Below are 14,432 nucleotides of genomic sequence, written 5' to 3' on the forward strand. Positions count from 1 at the left end.
TGCTGGAGAATTGGAAAGTGGGAATGCTGGAGAGCCTGCAAAATTGATTAGGCAAAGGTATCGCGAAGCAGCAGACATTATCAGCAAGGGAAAAATGTGCTGCCTATTCATCAATGACCTCGATGCTGGAGCGGGTAGGATGGGCGGTACTACCCAATACACTGTCAACAATCAGATGGTGAATGCCACTCTTATGAACATTGCTGATAACCCAACCAGTGTCCAGCTTCCTGGTATGTACAACAAGGTGGAAAATCCACGCGTTCCCATCATAGTCACTGGTAATGACTTCTCCACATTGTATGCCCCTCTCATCCGTGATGGTCGTATGGAAAAGTTCTACTGGGCACCTACACGGGAAGACTGCATTGGTGTCTGCACGGGCATTTTCCGGACAGATGGTGTACCTAAGGAGGGCATAGTGAAGCTTGTTGACACCTTCCCTGGACAGTCCATTGGTAAATATATGAATTGATTAGTAAATTAATTGTGTCTCATGCGCATAGCTTTAAGCCTTTAATTATTTGTATATAGATAAATGAAAAGGCAGAAGTCATGTTGATCATATATTAAATTTTAAATACAACTGGTTTATCATGATTCATGAGTGAGACTAAAGACTTGACAGATACTATTCATATGAAATGCTGACTGGGATAGAAAAGGAACATATGCTTTGCTGAAATACTTTTAGGTGAAGGTTTTATCAAAGAACATTAGATAGATGGTTGAATTTATACTTTTTAATATTTATTTTTTGGCCTTGGACTGTCTCTAGGTACATAGTAAACGATCCTAGTTAAAATTGACATGGTAGACAAGACCTGAACAGTATTCAATTTGACCATATCATATGGAAACTGGACTTTTTTGTTTTTTGTTTTAATCTGTTGGGTGGTTGTGATCATATGCAATTGAATTTGAGACCTGAGATATTAAAAATGAACCCAAATGAAGTGATTAATATCATTGAGTTTGTATGCAGATTTCTTTGGTGCTCTCAGGGCAAGAATCTATGATGATGAAGTGAGGAAATGGATATCTGGCGTGGGTGTAGAGAATGTAGGTAAACGGCTTGTGAACTCAAAGGAGGGGCCTCCAACCTTTGATCAACCAAAAATTACACTTGAGAAGCTCCTTGAGTATGGAAACATGCTTGTTCAAGAGCAGGAAAATGTAAAGAGAATTCAATTGGCTGAGAAGTACTTGAATGAGGCAGCTCTTGGAGATGCAAATGAAGATGCTATCAAGAATGGAAACTTCTATGGTTAGATTCTTGATCCTAAAGGCCTTGATGGAAAGTTTGCATCTGGCTTCAGGATTATATAGGATGGAACAAAGGTTAGAGAAGAGATTATTTAAGATTTTAATAATTGTTTGGATGCAGGCAAAGCAGCCCAACAATTTAAGCTTCCTGTTCGGGAAGGCAGCACTGATCCATCTGCTGCAAACTTTGATCCAACAGCTAGGAGTGATGATGGGTCCTGCCTGTATCAATTTTAAGTCTGTTCCAGGCATTTGAGTATAAATTGCATAGGGAAAATAACCTCCGAGAATGGGTGTACCAGCTCTATTCAACAAAAATTGTTTTAAAAAAAAAAAACCTTCTATTTAACAAAAATACTGTGTTGTAATTGTATAGAAGTGAAAATAAGTTTCCTTTTTAATTCTCTTTCCTTTGTTTGCCTCTCAAAGAGTTCTTTGTTTCTAATAACAATTCGAGGTTTTCAAAGCGACTTTTGTTGCTAATGCAACTTGTATATTGGATCTTTTAGTAACATGCTGCAGGTTAGGCGGGAAGAAAGGCATCTATAGAGAGTTGCCATACCATACAGAACATGATATCACCTTATCACTCATGGAATATCCACTTATTATCCTTTGAGCTGCCATACTTCATTCTCAACCTCATCCATACAACCCCAATTGCATATTTTGCTCAAGCCATTGGTACCCTTGGTACCCTTGTATAGAATTAGAGCTCTAGTATTTGTACAGCATTTTCGGCCTATAAATTTTACAGTTCTAACCTTTCCAATTCTATATGGGCATTGATTCTTACACACTCTTTATTGTACATAGTTTGTACACATCACTCATTTTACGTTTTAAATATAGGTATCAATAAAATATATAGACATTGTGCATGAAATGAAGGACGTTTTATTTACAAAGTGTAAATCAAGAATAAGAGAAAAATTACCAATTCTAAATCTAGAAAATCATGGACTTGATTTGGAAATCACAATATCTACCTAAAATATTTAATGAAAATGTGCGGGTAAAATTGTATCCTAACAAGACATGTCATCTTCTCTCACTCTGCACATTTGTTCTAAGAATTGTTCCATGTGTACTTCTCAAGAGTCTCCAATTCATTTATTAAGAAAATCTTTAGACCAAACTAGTATGGCACCAATTTAGCCTTCTAAATCAAAAAGGGAAGTGCTGACAAGATGAGTAATCTTACAGAAAGACTAGCTGAGCAAACTGCCACGCTAGAACAATTTAAATATTCTATTCTTATATTTTAAACGGAGTAAGATTGGATTTTGAAAATGATCTTGAAAAATCAAAAATTTATGTCAATATAACACCAAATTTAGAAAGAACCAAAAGAATTATGATGTTTGAAAAAACAAAGGGTTTGCTCCTTCGTGATATTTTTGACAACATACAACAAAAGATTTAAAATCATTGACTAAGGAATAGCAAAATCCTGCTCTGATATCACAAATATATCAATCTTTGAGATGGAATACCAAAGTTAGCAGTCGTTATTAATAACGAAGAACGGTATATTGTCTATTGAAGATATAGAATTGAATGGGGGAAATGGGGAATCACTAATCAAGTGATTTTCAAGTTTTATCATCAGATAAATGGTAGCAATTCCCTGCTATGATCAAATCAATGCTCTCTTATTTAGCCAATAATATAAGATGGTTAAAATATTACACCTTCTGGATAACAAGTTCAGTAAGATGGAGAGAGAGACAAATTCTTCCAACCATATCAAATATGGTTCTTAAAGCCCACAGATTAAGAAGATTTTACCGAAGACAAATTAATTCATTTGTCCAATAGAGTAAGAGAATTAAAGGGACAACCAACTTTTGAAAAATTCATTGTGACAGATGGTAGAAAGCGAACAAAGTTTCTCTCTAAACTAGCTTATAGTGAAACAGAGAAACTCTTCAAACTCTTTATCTATTTTTATATTGGGTATGAATTTTAAAAATCTAACTATTCATTTGCATGTTCTTATTATATCCTTCATGCTTGCAACATTTGAAGAAGGTCAAAGATTAATTATTATGTTTTTAAACAAATGTAAAAATTTCAAGTTTTTGTGATCTAAAATTGCATATCAAAAATAAGTTTATTGATTGAATAACAAATAACATCCGATTTAAACGAAACTTGATATGTATGTTAAGAACATAAGAAATATGAAATTTAATGGTTAGATTTCCAAAATTCACACCTAAAAAAAAGATATATAAGAAGTTTTAAAAATTTCTCTTCAAACTAATTTGGAGAGAAATTTTGTTCGTAGAAGGCTATTTGTTACATTATTATCAATTGGTACACGCCAACAAAAGATCAAGTTATAGGTAGAAAATTTGCTAGAAAACATAGTTTTGAAAATAAATCTTGATGTGCTCTATGATATATTCCTTCTGGCAGACAATATCAAAGTATCACGTTAACTAGATGAAAGCAAAAGTTCTACCGCTATTATCTCTTCACGAAAAATGAATGACGTAGTAACCTCATTAACCATATGGATGAATAAGGTAAGTATACCAAAAGCATTAAGGACCCCTTCAAAACAGTAAAATGTCAATTATGCTTGGTGGATACTTTTGTAATCAACAAGATATTAAGACGTAGATCTTCATTGGGGACACGTATTGTCCTACTCTTTGTTCAAAGCTACAAGATATTAAGACGTAGATCTTCATTGGGGACACGTATTGTCCTACTCTTTGTTCAAAGCTAGTGTGCCAAAATTGTACTTAGCCTTTGAGTTGCTTGCTAAATTCCATTATAGCTATTTTTAAATAATTGTACTGCAAGGACACGTAGTCCTTTGGATATATATTGGGATTTGTCTGCTTGCATCTCCTTCTTTTCTACAATGTGATCACCAAGCCCAAATTAAATGGGGTATGGGTTTATATTCAAGTAAGCCCAGAAATCTGGCGATAATGGCAAAGCCAACCGGGAAGCTTTCCTTATTGGGTTAAACACATGGCCCAGGCATGAATACTTTACAGAATCTCGAATTAATTCCCAAAATCCAAAGCAAATTATTGCTTTCGTAATTGGGCCTGGCTTAGACTGTGTTGGCCTGCCTTTCCGAGAGGTCAACAAATGCCCTGATACTATTGGGAAAAGAGTGCAACACTCTGTAATCTATATTGAACACCCCCAATGCTGCTATTTTGGTTTGCAGTTTTGCTTAAGAGTTAAGATAACTCAAATATGTATTATTCATATAAGAAAAAAAGACTCAAATCTTTATTATAATCGTACTGTTATGTCTTTGACTGGTTAATTTTGCTAGATAAAGCATTATTAAGTATTAACTACCAAAAGAAGAAGATAAAGCCTCTCAAAAAAAAAATAAAGAAGAAGATAAAGTACTATTTTAAAGTGCATTAGACACGCATCTGACTACACTAAATATCCTCCATCTTATTATAAATCAGTATAAAATGGACCAGACGACCATAGGCATATTTTAAATACCAAACATTATCGATAATAGCCAAATCCAGCTTGTAGTTTTAAAGAAAACCAGCTGGAGAATTTAACCATGTCAGAAACAACCAACCAGCTAGTGTTTGTTACGAAACTGCGCCAGGGCTTTGCTGCGGTCCATCCCTCACTTCATCTAAAATAATACTAGTTTATAATATTCGTATTATTGTTTATACTTTTTTTTTCCCCATCTGTACAAAAATTTTAGTACAACAAACTAAACCACAAATTTTGTAACAATTATTTGCATAGCAGACAACAAGTGACATGAAAAAAAAAAAAAAGTTTATACGATAGTTATAGATAGACAGTCAATCATAGTCTGCCACATAGAATAATTACGACAAAAATTGATTTAGTTTGTGTTACTAGAATTACTTTACTTCATATCATCAGAAGCGAATACTATCAGTTGAAACTCTCTAAAAAAAAATTATTAAAAAAAAAAGATTACTTCACTCTGTATCATCCTAATCTAAGCTTCTTCTATACCTCTATGCTATGGTATAAGAATTGATTTGTTGTAAACTATTGCAAGTAAATGTGTTGAGCCAAAGAGAGAATCCATGAGCCAAAAACAAATATGAAGTCTCACCTATTACCAACCACTAATGGTAATTATTTATGGGGTCGTAGGTGGGTAGATTTACTTTTTAAAGGTCAGCAACGGATCAAACATACCTTTAGATCAAGCCGGCGGCGAAGAAAAAAACTTTAGGATAAAGATATGAAGGAAAAAAACTAATAATAATAAGAGAGGCACACATTCCACATGGTAGCTATGTTCTAAATAAAAGTCATACAAGCTACTGTCTCTCTCATCATAGCGTGCGCGTGACACATATGGTCCCTACTAAATCTGCTTCATACCCAAGATTTAAATATTTTTCCTGTACAAGTTAGTATAAATTATGATTATGCTAGTAAACTAGATTGTGTTTATATCGCCCAAACTTTGGTTGCCTAGTCAATTTGCATTCCTTTTCCGTCAATATAGAATTATAAAGTGGGTAAGTGGGTTTGAAGTTTTATTCCCTCTTCTTCAATCACCTTTCGTGTTTCAAAGCTTAAGACCTTAAAATAATGAACTGGCTGTTATTGCAGACTAGAGTACTCCTAGATGCTGAAATTAAAATTAAGATTCCTCTACACCTGATAACGATAACATTATGTTTGTAATTATCTAGCTTATTTGGTGTTCCACATAATGAAATAAACAACCAAAAGAAAACCAACTTGGGTGTTGTTTGATGGTGTTATATCCTATTCACTAGCTCAGATTTGCAATTTGTGAAGGATTGCTTTGCGATGCATTATGTTTGTAGAGAAGCTTTAATCATTGTAGCAAGGTTGGAGCGGGCAACAATAACATGCTTGATGTATTGTATTGGGTCACATTAGCATTTTTATATTCATGCATGCTCTATTATAATGTGCACGTTCAAAGACATGAATTCCTTGAAAAGCATAAGACTAAACAATGCGGAAAGTGGCTACATTGATTGGGGACAGTCTCCTTTATATTGATGAATTAAGATTCCTCTCCACCCACAGCAAATAAAGAGAAACATTTCAAAGAGAATTCCTTAATATTTTCAAACATAATATTATTAATTCAAATAAGGTTACCACAAAAATGGACAATATTGTGTCTCTGTTGAAGGCTATCATTGAAGTGGAATGATATATATATCTAGGTTCAATGTTCAAAGCTAGCAATGACATCTAACCAAAAAAAAAAGTGTTAATGAAATACCACCACTATTCTTGCAATTTTAAATCTGAGGCACCTTTTTTTTATCTCATGATAGTTTAAGAGTATCAACATTGGTGGTGCCAAAAATTTTAACTTTTCCTTAATGTTTTCAAACATAGAATTATTAATTCAAATACAATTACTACAAAAATGTACAATATTGTGTCTTTGTCGAAGGCTATCATTGAACTGGAATGATATATATCTAGGTTCAATGTTCAAAGCTAGCAATGACATCTAACAAAAAAGAAATTGTTAATGAAATGCCACCACTATTCTTGCAATTTTAAATCTGAGGCACATTTTTTTTTACCTCATGACAGATTAAGAGTATTAGCATTGGTGGTGTCAATTCAAACATAAAATTATTAATTTAAATACGATTACTACAAAAATGGACAATATTGTGTCTCTATTGAAGGCTATCATTGAACTAGAATGATATATATGTAGGTTCAATGTTCAAAGCTAGCAATGACATCTAACCAAAAAAAAAAAAAAGTGTTAATGAAATACCGCCACTATTCTCACAATTTTAAATTTTTTTTTTTTTTTTTTTTTTTTTTTTTTTTTTTTTTTTTTTTTTTATAACCTCATGATAGCTTAAGAGTATCAGCATTGGTGATGCCAAAAATTTTAAATTTTAGCACCACAAAAAATTACTTTATTTATTTTACCACCTTATTTTACAAAATACTCAAGTTTTATTTTAGCATTCAACACATGAAAATAATATAAACAATAGAATAAAATAATATATCTACTACAATAAACAATAATCATAACTACCACCACCACCACATATTAGCAAATAATTGTCTAGTATAACAATAATATCTTTTTAATCGCGACTTTTCTTATAAATAAATAAATATATATATATATATATATATATATAATTTTTTAACAGGTGCAATGGCAAAATGAGAAAAGAAAGGAAGAGAAAAAATAAATAAAGGAAATGATTTAATAATTTGAGCTATAGTGGAGGAGTTTATAAAATGTATTTATATATATATATATATATATATATATATTTTTGTTTAACATTTAAGCTATAGTGCATTATAGCTCAACAACAAATTTTTTTAGCTTTTCCTCCACTGATGTAGCCCCACTTTTTTTTATATTTGGTTATTAAATTTACTACCACCAATACTAATGCTCTAAGGACGCTACATTTATTGCATCAAAATTGTTTGTATATTAAAACTTCATTCCTAAATCCTAAGCTTAAGATGAGCATGTATGAAGTCTTACATTAAAATAAAACATAGAATGTAGGTTCTAATAAACTCAATTGGTAAAGCTATTTATCGTCTAATAAAAAATTTAGGATTCAAATCCCACCTACCAAAAAAAAAAAAAAAATCAAATGATGTCTTAACATGATGATAAAAACAATTATCATGGAGTAGACGCTAAATTCTACCATATCTACAAAGAATAAAACAAATAAATGCATGGAATTGCCATTTGCGATTTGCTCATTTTATATCAGGAGATTGCACAATGAGTTACTATTATCAAAATTCAATGTTTATAGTCAGTTTTGATGCGAGGGCTAAGAGTATTCACATTTGAGTGTCTAAAAAAAAACTCATTTTACCATCTAAAAACCTAATTTCACTAGTTTACCAATACATTCTACAACTCACCCAATATCTTCTTCTTCTTCTTCTTCTTCTTTTTTTTTTTTTTTTTTTTTTTTTTTTTTCACATCATACCCAACCCTAATTTCTTTTTTTCACTCTCTTTCTATATCTTCGTCTCTATCTCTCTCTTCTACCAAGAAACTGTTACTCTACTACCCACCAAAATCACCCACAGCCCATACCAAAAACAACTAAACCCCCCTTACAAACCCAACAAACCACTAAGAACCACCATTCACTTGGAAAATCCATAAACAACCCAATAAACCCATACCAAACCACTACCACAGCACCGCCAACCATCACAACAAACCTATTGGAAAAAGCCATAATTAGAACAAACGCCACTGTATCATGCCAATCTCTAGCAAGGTAGGCTAATTTACACCATCAAACATCGATCTACACCACTGCATGCTGATCTCCATGCAAGGTTTGAGAGAGAGAGAGAGAGAGAGAGAGAGAGAGAGAGAGAGAGAGAGAGAGAGAGAGAGAGAGAGAGATACCCACATGACAATGTCTTCTGCCCAGGTTGGCACACCAAGGTGAGCCTTGGGTCCAAAAAGAGGGTAAAAGCCCCGCTTCCAATTCACAAAATAAAATACTATATTTCAGGTTTACAAACTTAGCAATAATGATTCCTATATTTATCGTTCATAATTGCTAAAAATTGTTTAGCAATGCCCACTTAGCTAAAGCTCAATTTGATTGTGTGTGGTTGTAAAATAGCAATTTGGAGAGTTTTACACCCTGAAATGCTAATGCTCTAATTTAGGGATGGCAATGGGACAGTGTAGGGCTGAAGGATGGGGTTTTCGCCCTTGCCTCGCATGGTTTTGTCTTACCCTATCCCCATCCTGCCCCACATGATGGGAAAATTTTCTTGTCCCATCCTAGCTCCTTGGGGCCTCGCGAAGTCTCGCCCCACCCTTTAAAACTCTATATATCTCCAACAAAGATAATATAGAATAATGGGAAAGAAAAAAAAATTACATGAATTAAATAAAACAATGAGTTTTAAACTTCCAAGCCTAATAAAATCTATGCTAGCCGAATAAAAAATTACATGAATACAATGTTCAATATAGGTTACATGTCTATCGGTGTAGGTTGATATAGAATAAAAAAAAGTTTGCCCATTAGATTGCGAAAATGAAATCTGGAAAGAATCACAATTTGTATTTCAAAAGACAATAATTGGCTGCACAGTCGTACAACCACAAAGAACTACAAATAGAAAACATACTATTGTGTTCCTGATAATATATATGCTGAGAAAGACGTTGAATGGAATCAATGATTTAATAGTATATAAATTTGTTTCTGATAATGATGTAGAACAAATCGTCATGGCTTTCCTAGACTCTCACGTGCACTTGAAATCAACGCGCAAGGTAAAAAAGCACTAGCAGAAATCATGGGTCTTGGAGTTGGAATTGCATGACATTTGGTAGGCTAAAGCAAAACGGCTTTCTGAGCAATAATCGTGGCTTGCCACGAGGTATCCCTTGAAAATGACAAATTCCTTCGCTTAGGCTCCAAAAATTGTGATTTTGGCGTTTATAGTAATATTTGTTTCCTTAATAATTTTTTGCTCAAAAGTCAGAATAAGGTTCCACTTGTTTTTTAACGACCCTTAAGGTCAGTAGTTTATAATTCTACATTTAACTCCATTTTGCCATTTTTGGTAAATTTCAATATTTTGTCACCTAATCACGTAATTAATGCAAATTAGGGTTTTAGACGTTTTTCTTAATATTTATATGTTTCGTAGTCGTCAGAGCCAATGAGACCATTATCAATAAATATAGATGTTTTGTCAAAAATTTTTTTTTTGGTAGATTCTAGTTTTTATTTACTTGTAGATTCAGGGAAACCCCTCGTGGATTCGAGATTTACTACCAGAAATTAACAGTTTAGTTTCTGTTTAATCAAAGAGAGTATCTTGTGTGCTTTCTTCAGACTTCTGCGACATCAAATAAAGGCGAAAGAAAATGTTGAAATTGCTACTTTATTTTCAACCTTGCTAAAGAGAAAAAAGAAGCTGAGAAAATAAGCTCTGATATATTTGTTTAAAGTATGAAAAATTTATAATTTAACCCTTATCAATGCGGAGCAAGACATGGTGAATTTAAAAAGTCTAAACCGATTCCCGCCCCATCCTGTAGTGTGGGGCTAAAATTTCCTAATTCCCGTTCTATCACTTTTGCAAGGTGAGAAAAACCCGTACGGGATAAAACAGGAGGTGACAGGGCAAAATTGTTATCCATCCTAATGGGCAAAACGGGGAATAAATAAAGGAGAACTCACAATTTTGTGTCCTGTTCAGTTTACTAAGACGCCTGTCTCTCGTGCTCATAATTGTGAGTTGTGAGCTCGGATGAGATCCAGAGCTCTCTATTCTCCTCTACTGTGTCAATGATATAGGATTCCAGCTGAAAAATCAAAACCCATCTTCATATACCATCCCATTCCAATTCCATTTTTATTTACAAGTTGCATTTACTCCCACTTTATCATCTGAAACTGTGTGCCCTTGTAATGTGACCAATTGCTGTCTTAAGGTTCCTAACTTCCTAGAACCCCAACTTAGAAAAAAAAAAAAAAGAAACCTTCCTAGAACCCCAATCCAACTTCCTAGAACCCCATTACAAATTCAGATCTCCTGCTCCAGCCTTTTATTAAACACAATCCTTATTACAATTAGTGCTATCAAATACACATGCTTTACCATTCTTGCACTTTCCTCATAGTAAATGACTAAATTCTAAACCCACCTACCCTTTCAAAAATCTTAATGCCCATTTCATTCACATGCCTTAAGATTCTCTTCCCAAACATGGCCACACTTCTTAGATTGTTCTTTGCTCTTATCTTCCTTTCAATCCCTGTTTCATCCCAGCTTAACCAATTTTTCTTAGCTGGATTCAAAGATGTAGGCACCAACATAACCTTAAACGGAATCGCTGAGATCCAAAAAACTGGCATTCTTAAATTAACCAACGAGACCAGTCGGTTAATGGGCCATACTTTCTATACCTCTCCATTTCAGTTCAAGAACTCCACCAATGGTAAAGCTTTCTCTTTTTCCACATCTTTTGTTTTTACCATAGTCCCCGAGTATCCAAAGCTCGGAGGCCACGGCCTTGCTTTCACAATCGCAACCACTAAGGATCTACAAGCTCATCCAAGCCAGTACCTTGGCCTTTTCAATCCTAGCGATGTGGGAAATTCCTCAGATCATCTCTTCGCAGTTGAGTTCGACACTGTCCAAGACTTCGAGTTCGGAGACATCAACGACAACCATGTTGGAATCGACATCAATAGCTTAACCTCCAATGCCTCAGCCACCGCAGCATACTTCACCGACAGTTCAACAAAACAAGACCTTAACCTCAAGAGTGGGAAAGCTATTCAAGCTTGGATCGACTACGATTCAGTTCAAAATGTTCTCAACGTTACCATTTCTCCATTTTCTTCTAAACCCAGTAAGCCAATCTTATCTTTTCCTTTAGATCTCTCACCAATCCTTCAAGAATCCATGTACGTTGGATTCTCTGCTTCAACGGGTTTGCTTGCGAGCTCACACTATGTTTTGGGCTGGAGCTTCAAGATTAATGGGCAAGCTCCAGCTCTTGATCTCTCTTCTCTGCCTTCACTACCTGGACTCAAGAAGCAACAATACACAGCTCTAAAAGTAGGTGTTTCTGTTTCAGCTATTGTTCTTGCACTATCTACAATTTTCGTTGCTATATACTTGTTCAGGAAGATTAAGAACGCCGACATAGTCGAAGATTGGGAGCTTGAACTAGGCCCACATCGTTATTCTTACCAAGAACTAAAGAAAGCAACCAATGGTTTCGGAGAAAAAGGGCTACTTGGTAGTGGTGGTTTTGGTCTAGTTTACAAAGGTACGCTTCCGAATTCAAAAACCCAAGTTGCTGTTAAGAGAATCTCCCACAAATCCCAACAGGGTTTGCGTGAATTTGTATCGGAAATCGCTAGCATTGGTCGACTTCGCCACCGGAATTTGGTTCAATTATTGGGTTGGTGTCGTAAACGAGGCGATCTTCTTCTTGTGTATGATTTTATGGCTAATGGGAGCCTAGATAATTCCTTGTTTGATGAGCCAAAAACAGTCCTTTCTTGGGAGCAAAGGTTCACCATCATAAAGGGTGTTGCTTCTGGGCTTTTGTATCTACACGAAGGCTATGAACAAGTTGTGATTCACAGAGATGTTAAGGCTAGCAACGTGTTACTAGACAGTGAACTCAATGGAAGACTAGGCGATTTTGGACTAGCAAGACTATGTGAACACGGGTCGAACCCGGGTACAACTCGGGTCGTTGGCACTTTAGGCTATCTTGCACCAGAGTTGCCTAGAACAGGAAAGGCCACAACATGTTCAGATGTGTTTGCATTTGGTGCACTTTTGCTCGAGGTTGCTTGTGGGCGTAGGCCCATTGAGCCCAAGGCAATGCCGGAAGAGTTGGTCTTGGTCGATTGGGTTTGGGACAGGTTCATTGAAGGAAAGCTACTTGATGTGATGGACCCAAGGTTGAATGGTGATTTTGATGAGAGTGAGGTGGTGATGGTGTTAAAGTTGGGGCTAATGTGTTCAAATAATGTACCAATGGCACGGCCTAGTATGAGACAAGTGGTGAGGTACTTGGAAGGAGAGGCTAACATCTCGGATGATTTGAGAGCCCCGAGTGAGTTCAATGGAGGAAAGGGTCATGTGGAAGGGTTTGATGATTTTGTGCACTCGTTTGCATCTTCCTCGTTTGGAAAGATGGACTCGTTCTCATCCACAATGAATAGAAATAGAAGTGTCAGTTTTGCTTCTCTTTCTAATTCACCTCTCTCCCTTCTTCAAGGCAGAGGGGAAACTAGGTAGTGACTAGTGACCAGTGACAAAAAATTTAGCAGAAAAATCTTGCTTCTTCTTTTCTTTTCTTTTTTTCCTTAAAAAAAAAAAAAAAATACCTTGTGAGATTCCATTTGATTTTTTAGAAAACCTTCCAAGGAAGTTTTTGACTTGAAGGAAGAAAAAAAAAAATCCAAGAAATTCATATGCAAATGTTTGATTTTGTGTGTTAAACTACTAATATAGCATGTTTCGCAATGAGTGAACCTTAATACCTCTGAAGGATGAGCTAACATCTCCTGTTGTAATACCATTTCTCTTTCACAAAATTTGTAAAAGTGAAGGTTTTGTGGGTAATTACTCTCAAAGTCATTTTCTTGTACACAATATTGCATTTTGTATGACTACAACAAATTTCTCCCCTTCGAATATAGCCATTGTGGTTTTTGTTATCTTTTGCATGAGAAAAATGTCTAAGAGATTAATTTGCAGTTTTAGCTTGCTAGTGCTTTCTAAAGAAGCGAGCTTAATGGTATTTATTTTAAAGCACTTATAGCTATTTCAAAATGTAATTTGCAAACAAGTTTTTTTCAAAAACACTTGTTCAATTTATTTTTATAGTGATGAACGTTAGGAATGATTCAAAATAAGGTAAAAAGATGAGTGTTGCGAGTGCCTAACATATTTTCCATGCGATATTGAGCTTTTAAGTCAATATCTTTTGATTTGAGACATGTTTTTCTTTCCTAATTTAGCTCTAAGTGCCCTTAGGATCTCCCTTAGCTTATTAAGAAATAAAATATATAAGACAACTAATAATACTTAGAAATTTCATAGTGGGTGACAACTCCTAAAATCATATACACATATCGCCTTACACTTCAAAATTCAAAAACGCCACCAAGTCACCAAGATTCTAAAATGGTGGGGTCGACCCTGAAACCCGTGGTCGACAATACCACTGGACCGAGTTTTGATCTACTCACTTTCACGTATTTGTAAATGGTATTCATTCCTATGTAAAAAATTTACAGATTGTAGCATTACAAACCAGTCCTACACTCCCATCCAAAAAAAAAAAAAAAAAACCAGTCCTAAACTAGTCCTAGTATGATAAGGATTGATGGCCTTATAACGTGTCTGTGCCCAATGGGCTGTAATATATCTAACAAAACAGAAGAATTATTAGAGCTATTGAAACATCTCTTGACATCTTCAAGAATCAATGGGCTTGAATATATCTACCGAAACAAAGGAATTATTTAAACTATTGAAACGTCTCTTGACATCTCCGAGAGTAGAATTTGAACATCATGTCATGCAGTGCACATGAAAGTGCAACAAAACATGATCTTAATTTGTTCCCAGTTTTATGTTTTCAAAA

The 14,432-nt window shown here is 34.8% G+C and overlaps 2 protein-coding genes across 2 annotated transcripts; both read left to right on the forward strand.

Moving 5' to 3' along the window:
* Position 1: 1 nt before the first annotated feature.
* On the forward strand, positions 2–1,596 carry LOC115953295 (ribulose bisphosphate carboxylase/oxygenase activase, chloroplastic-like; the record flags this gene model as incomplete). The annotated part of the gene is made up of 3 exons (XM_031070900.1): positions 2–458; positions 986–1,267; positions 1,388–1,596. Coding segments are annotated over 3 exons (855 nt in total), but the record flags the coding sequence as incomplete, so codon positions are not given.
* A 9,191-nt stretch (positions 1,597–10,787) lies between these two features.
* Positions 10,788–13,476, forward strand: LOC115989049 (L-type lectin-domain containing receptor kinase S.4-like). The gene has a single exon (XM_031112712.1). It carries the CDS (start codon positions 10,979–10,981, stop codon positions 13,076–13,078), a length of 2,100 nt encoding a protein of 699 aa, XP_030968572.1. The 5' UTR covers positions 10,788–10,978; the 3' UTR covers positions 13,079–13,476.
* The last annotated feature ends 956 nt before the right edge of the window (positions 13,477–14,432 follow it).

The sequence above is a fragment of the Quercus lobata genome, chromosome 1 (assembly GCF_001633185.2).
Source record: "Quercus lobata isolate SW786 chromosome 1, ValleyOak3.0 Primary Assembly, whole genome shotgun sequence".
NCBI lineage: Eukaryota > Viridiplantae > Streptophyta > Magnoliopsida > Fagales > Fagaceae > Quercus > Quercus lobata.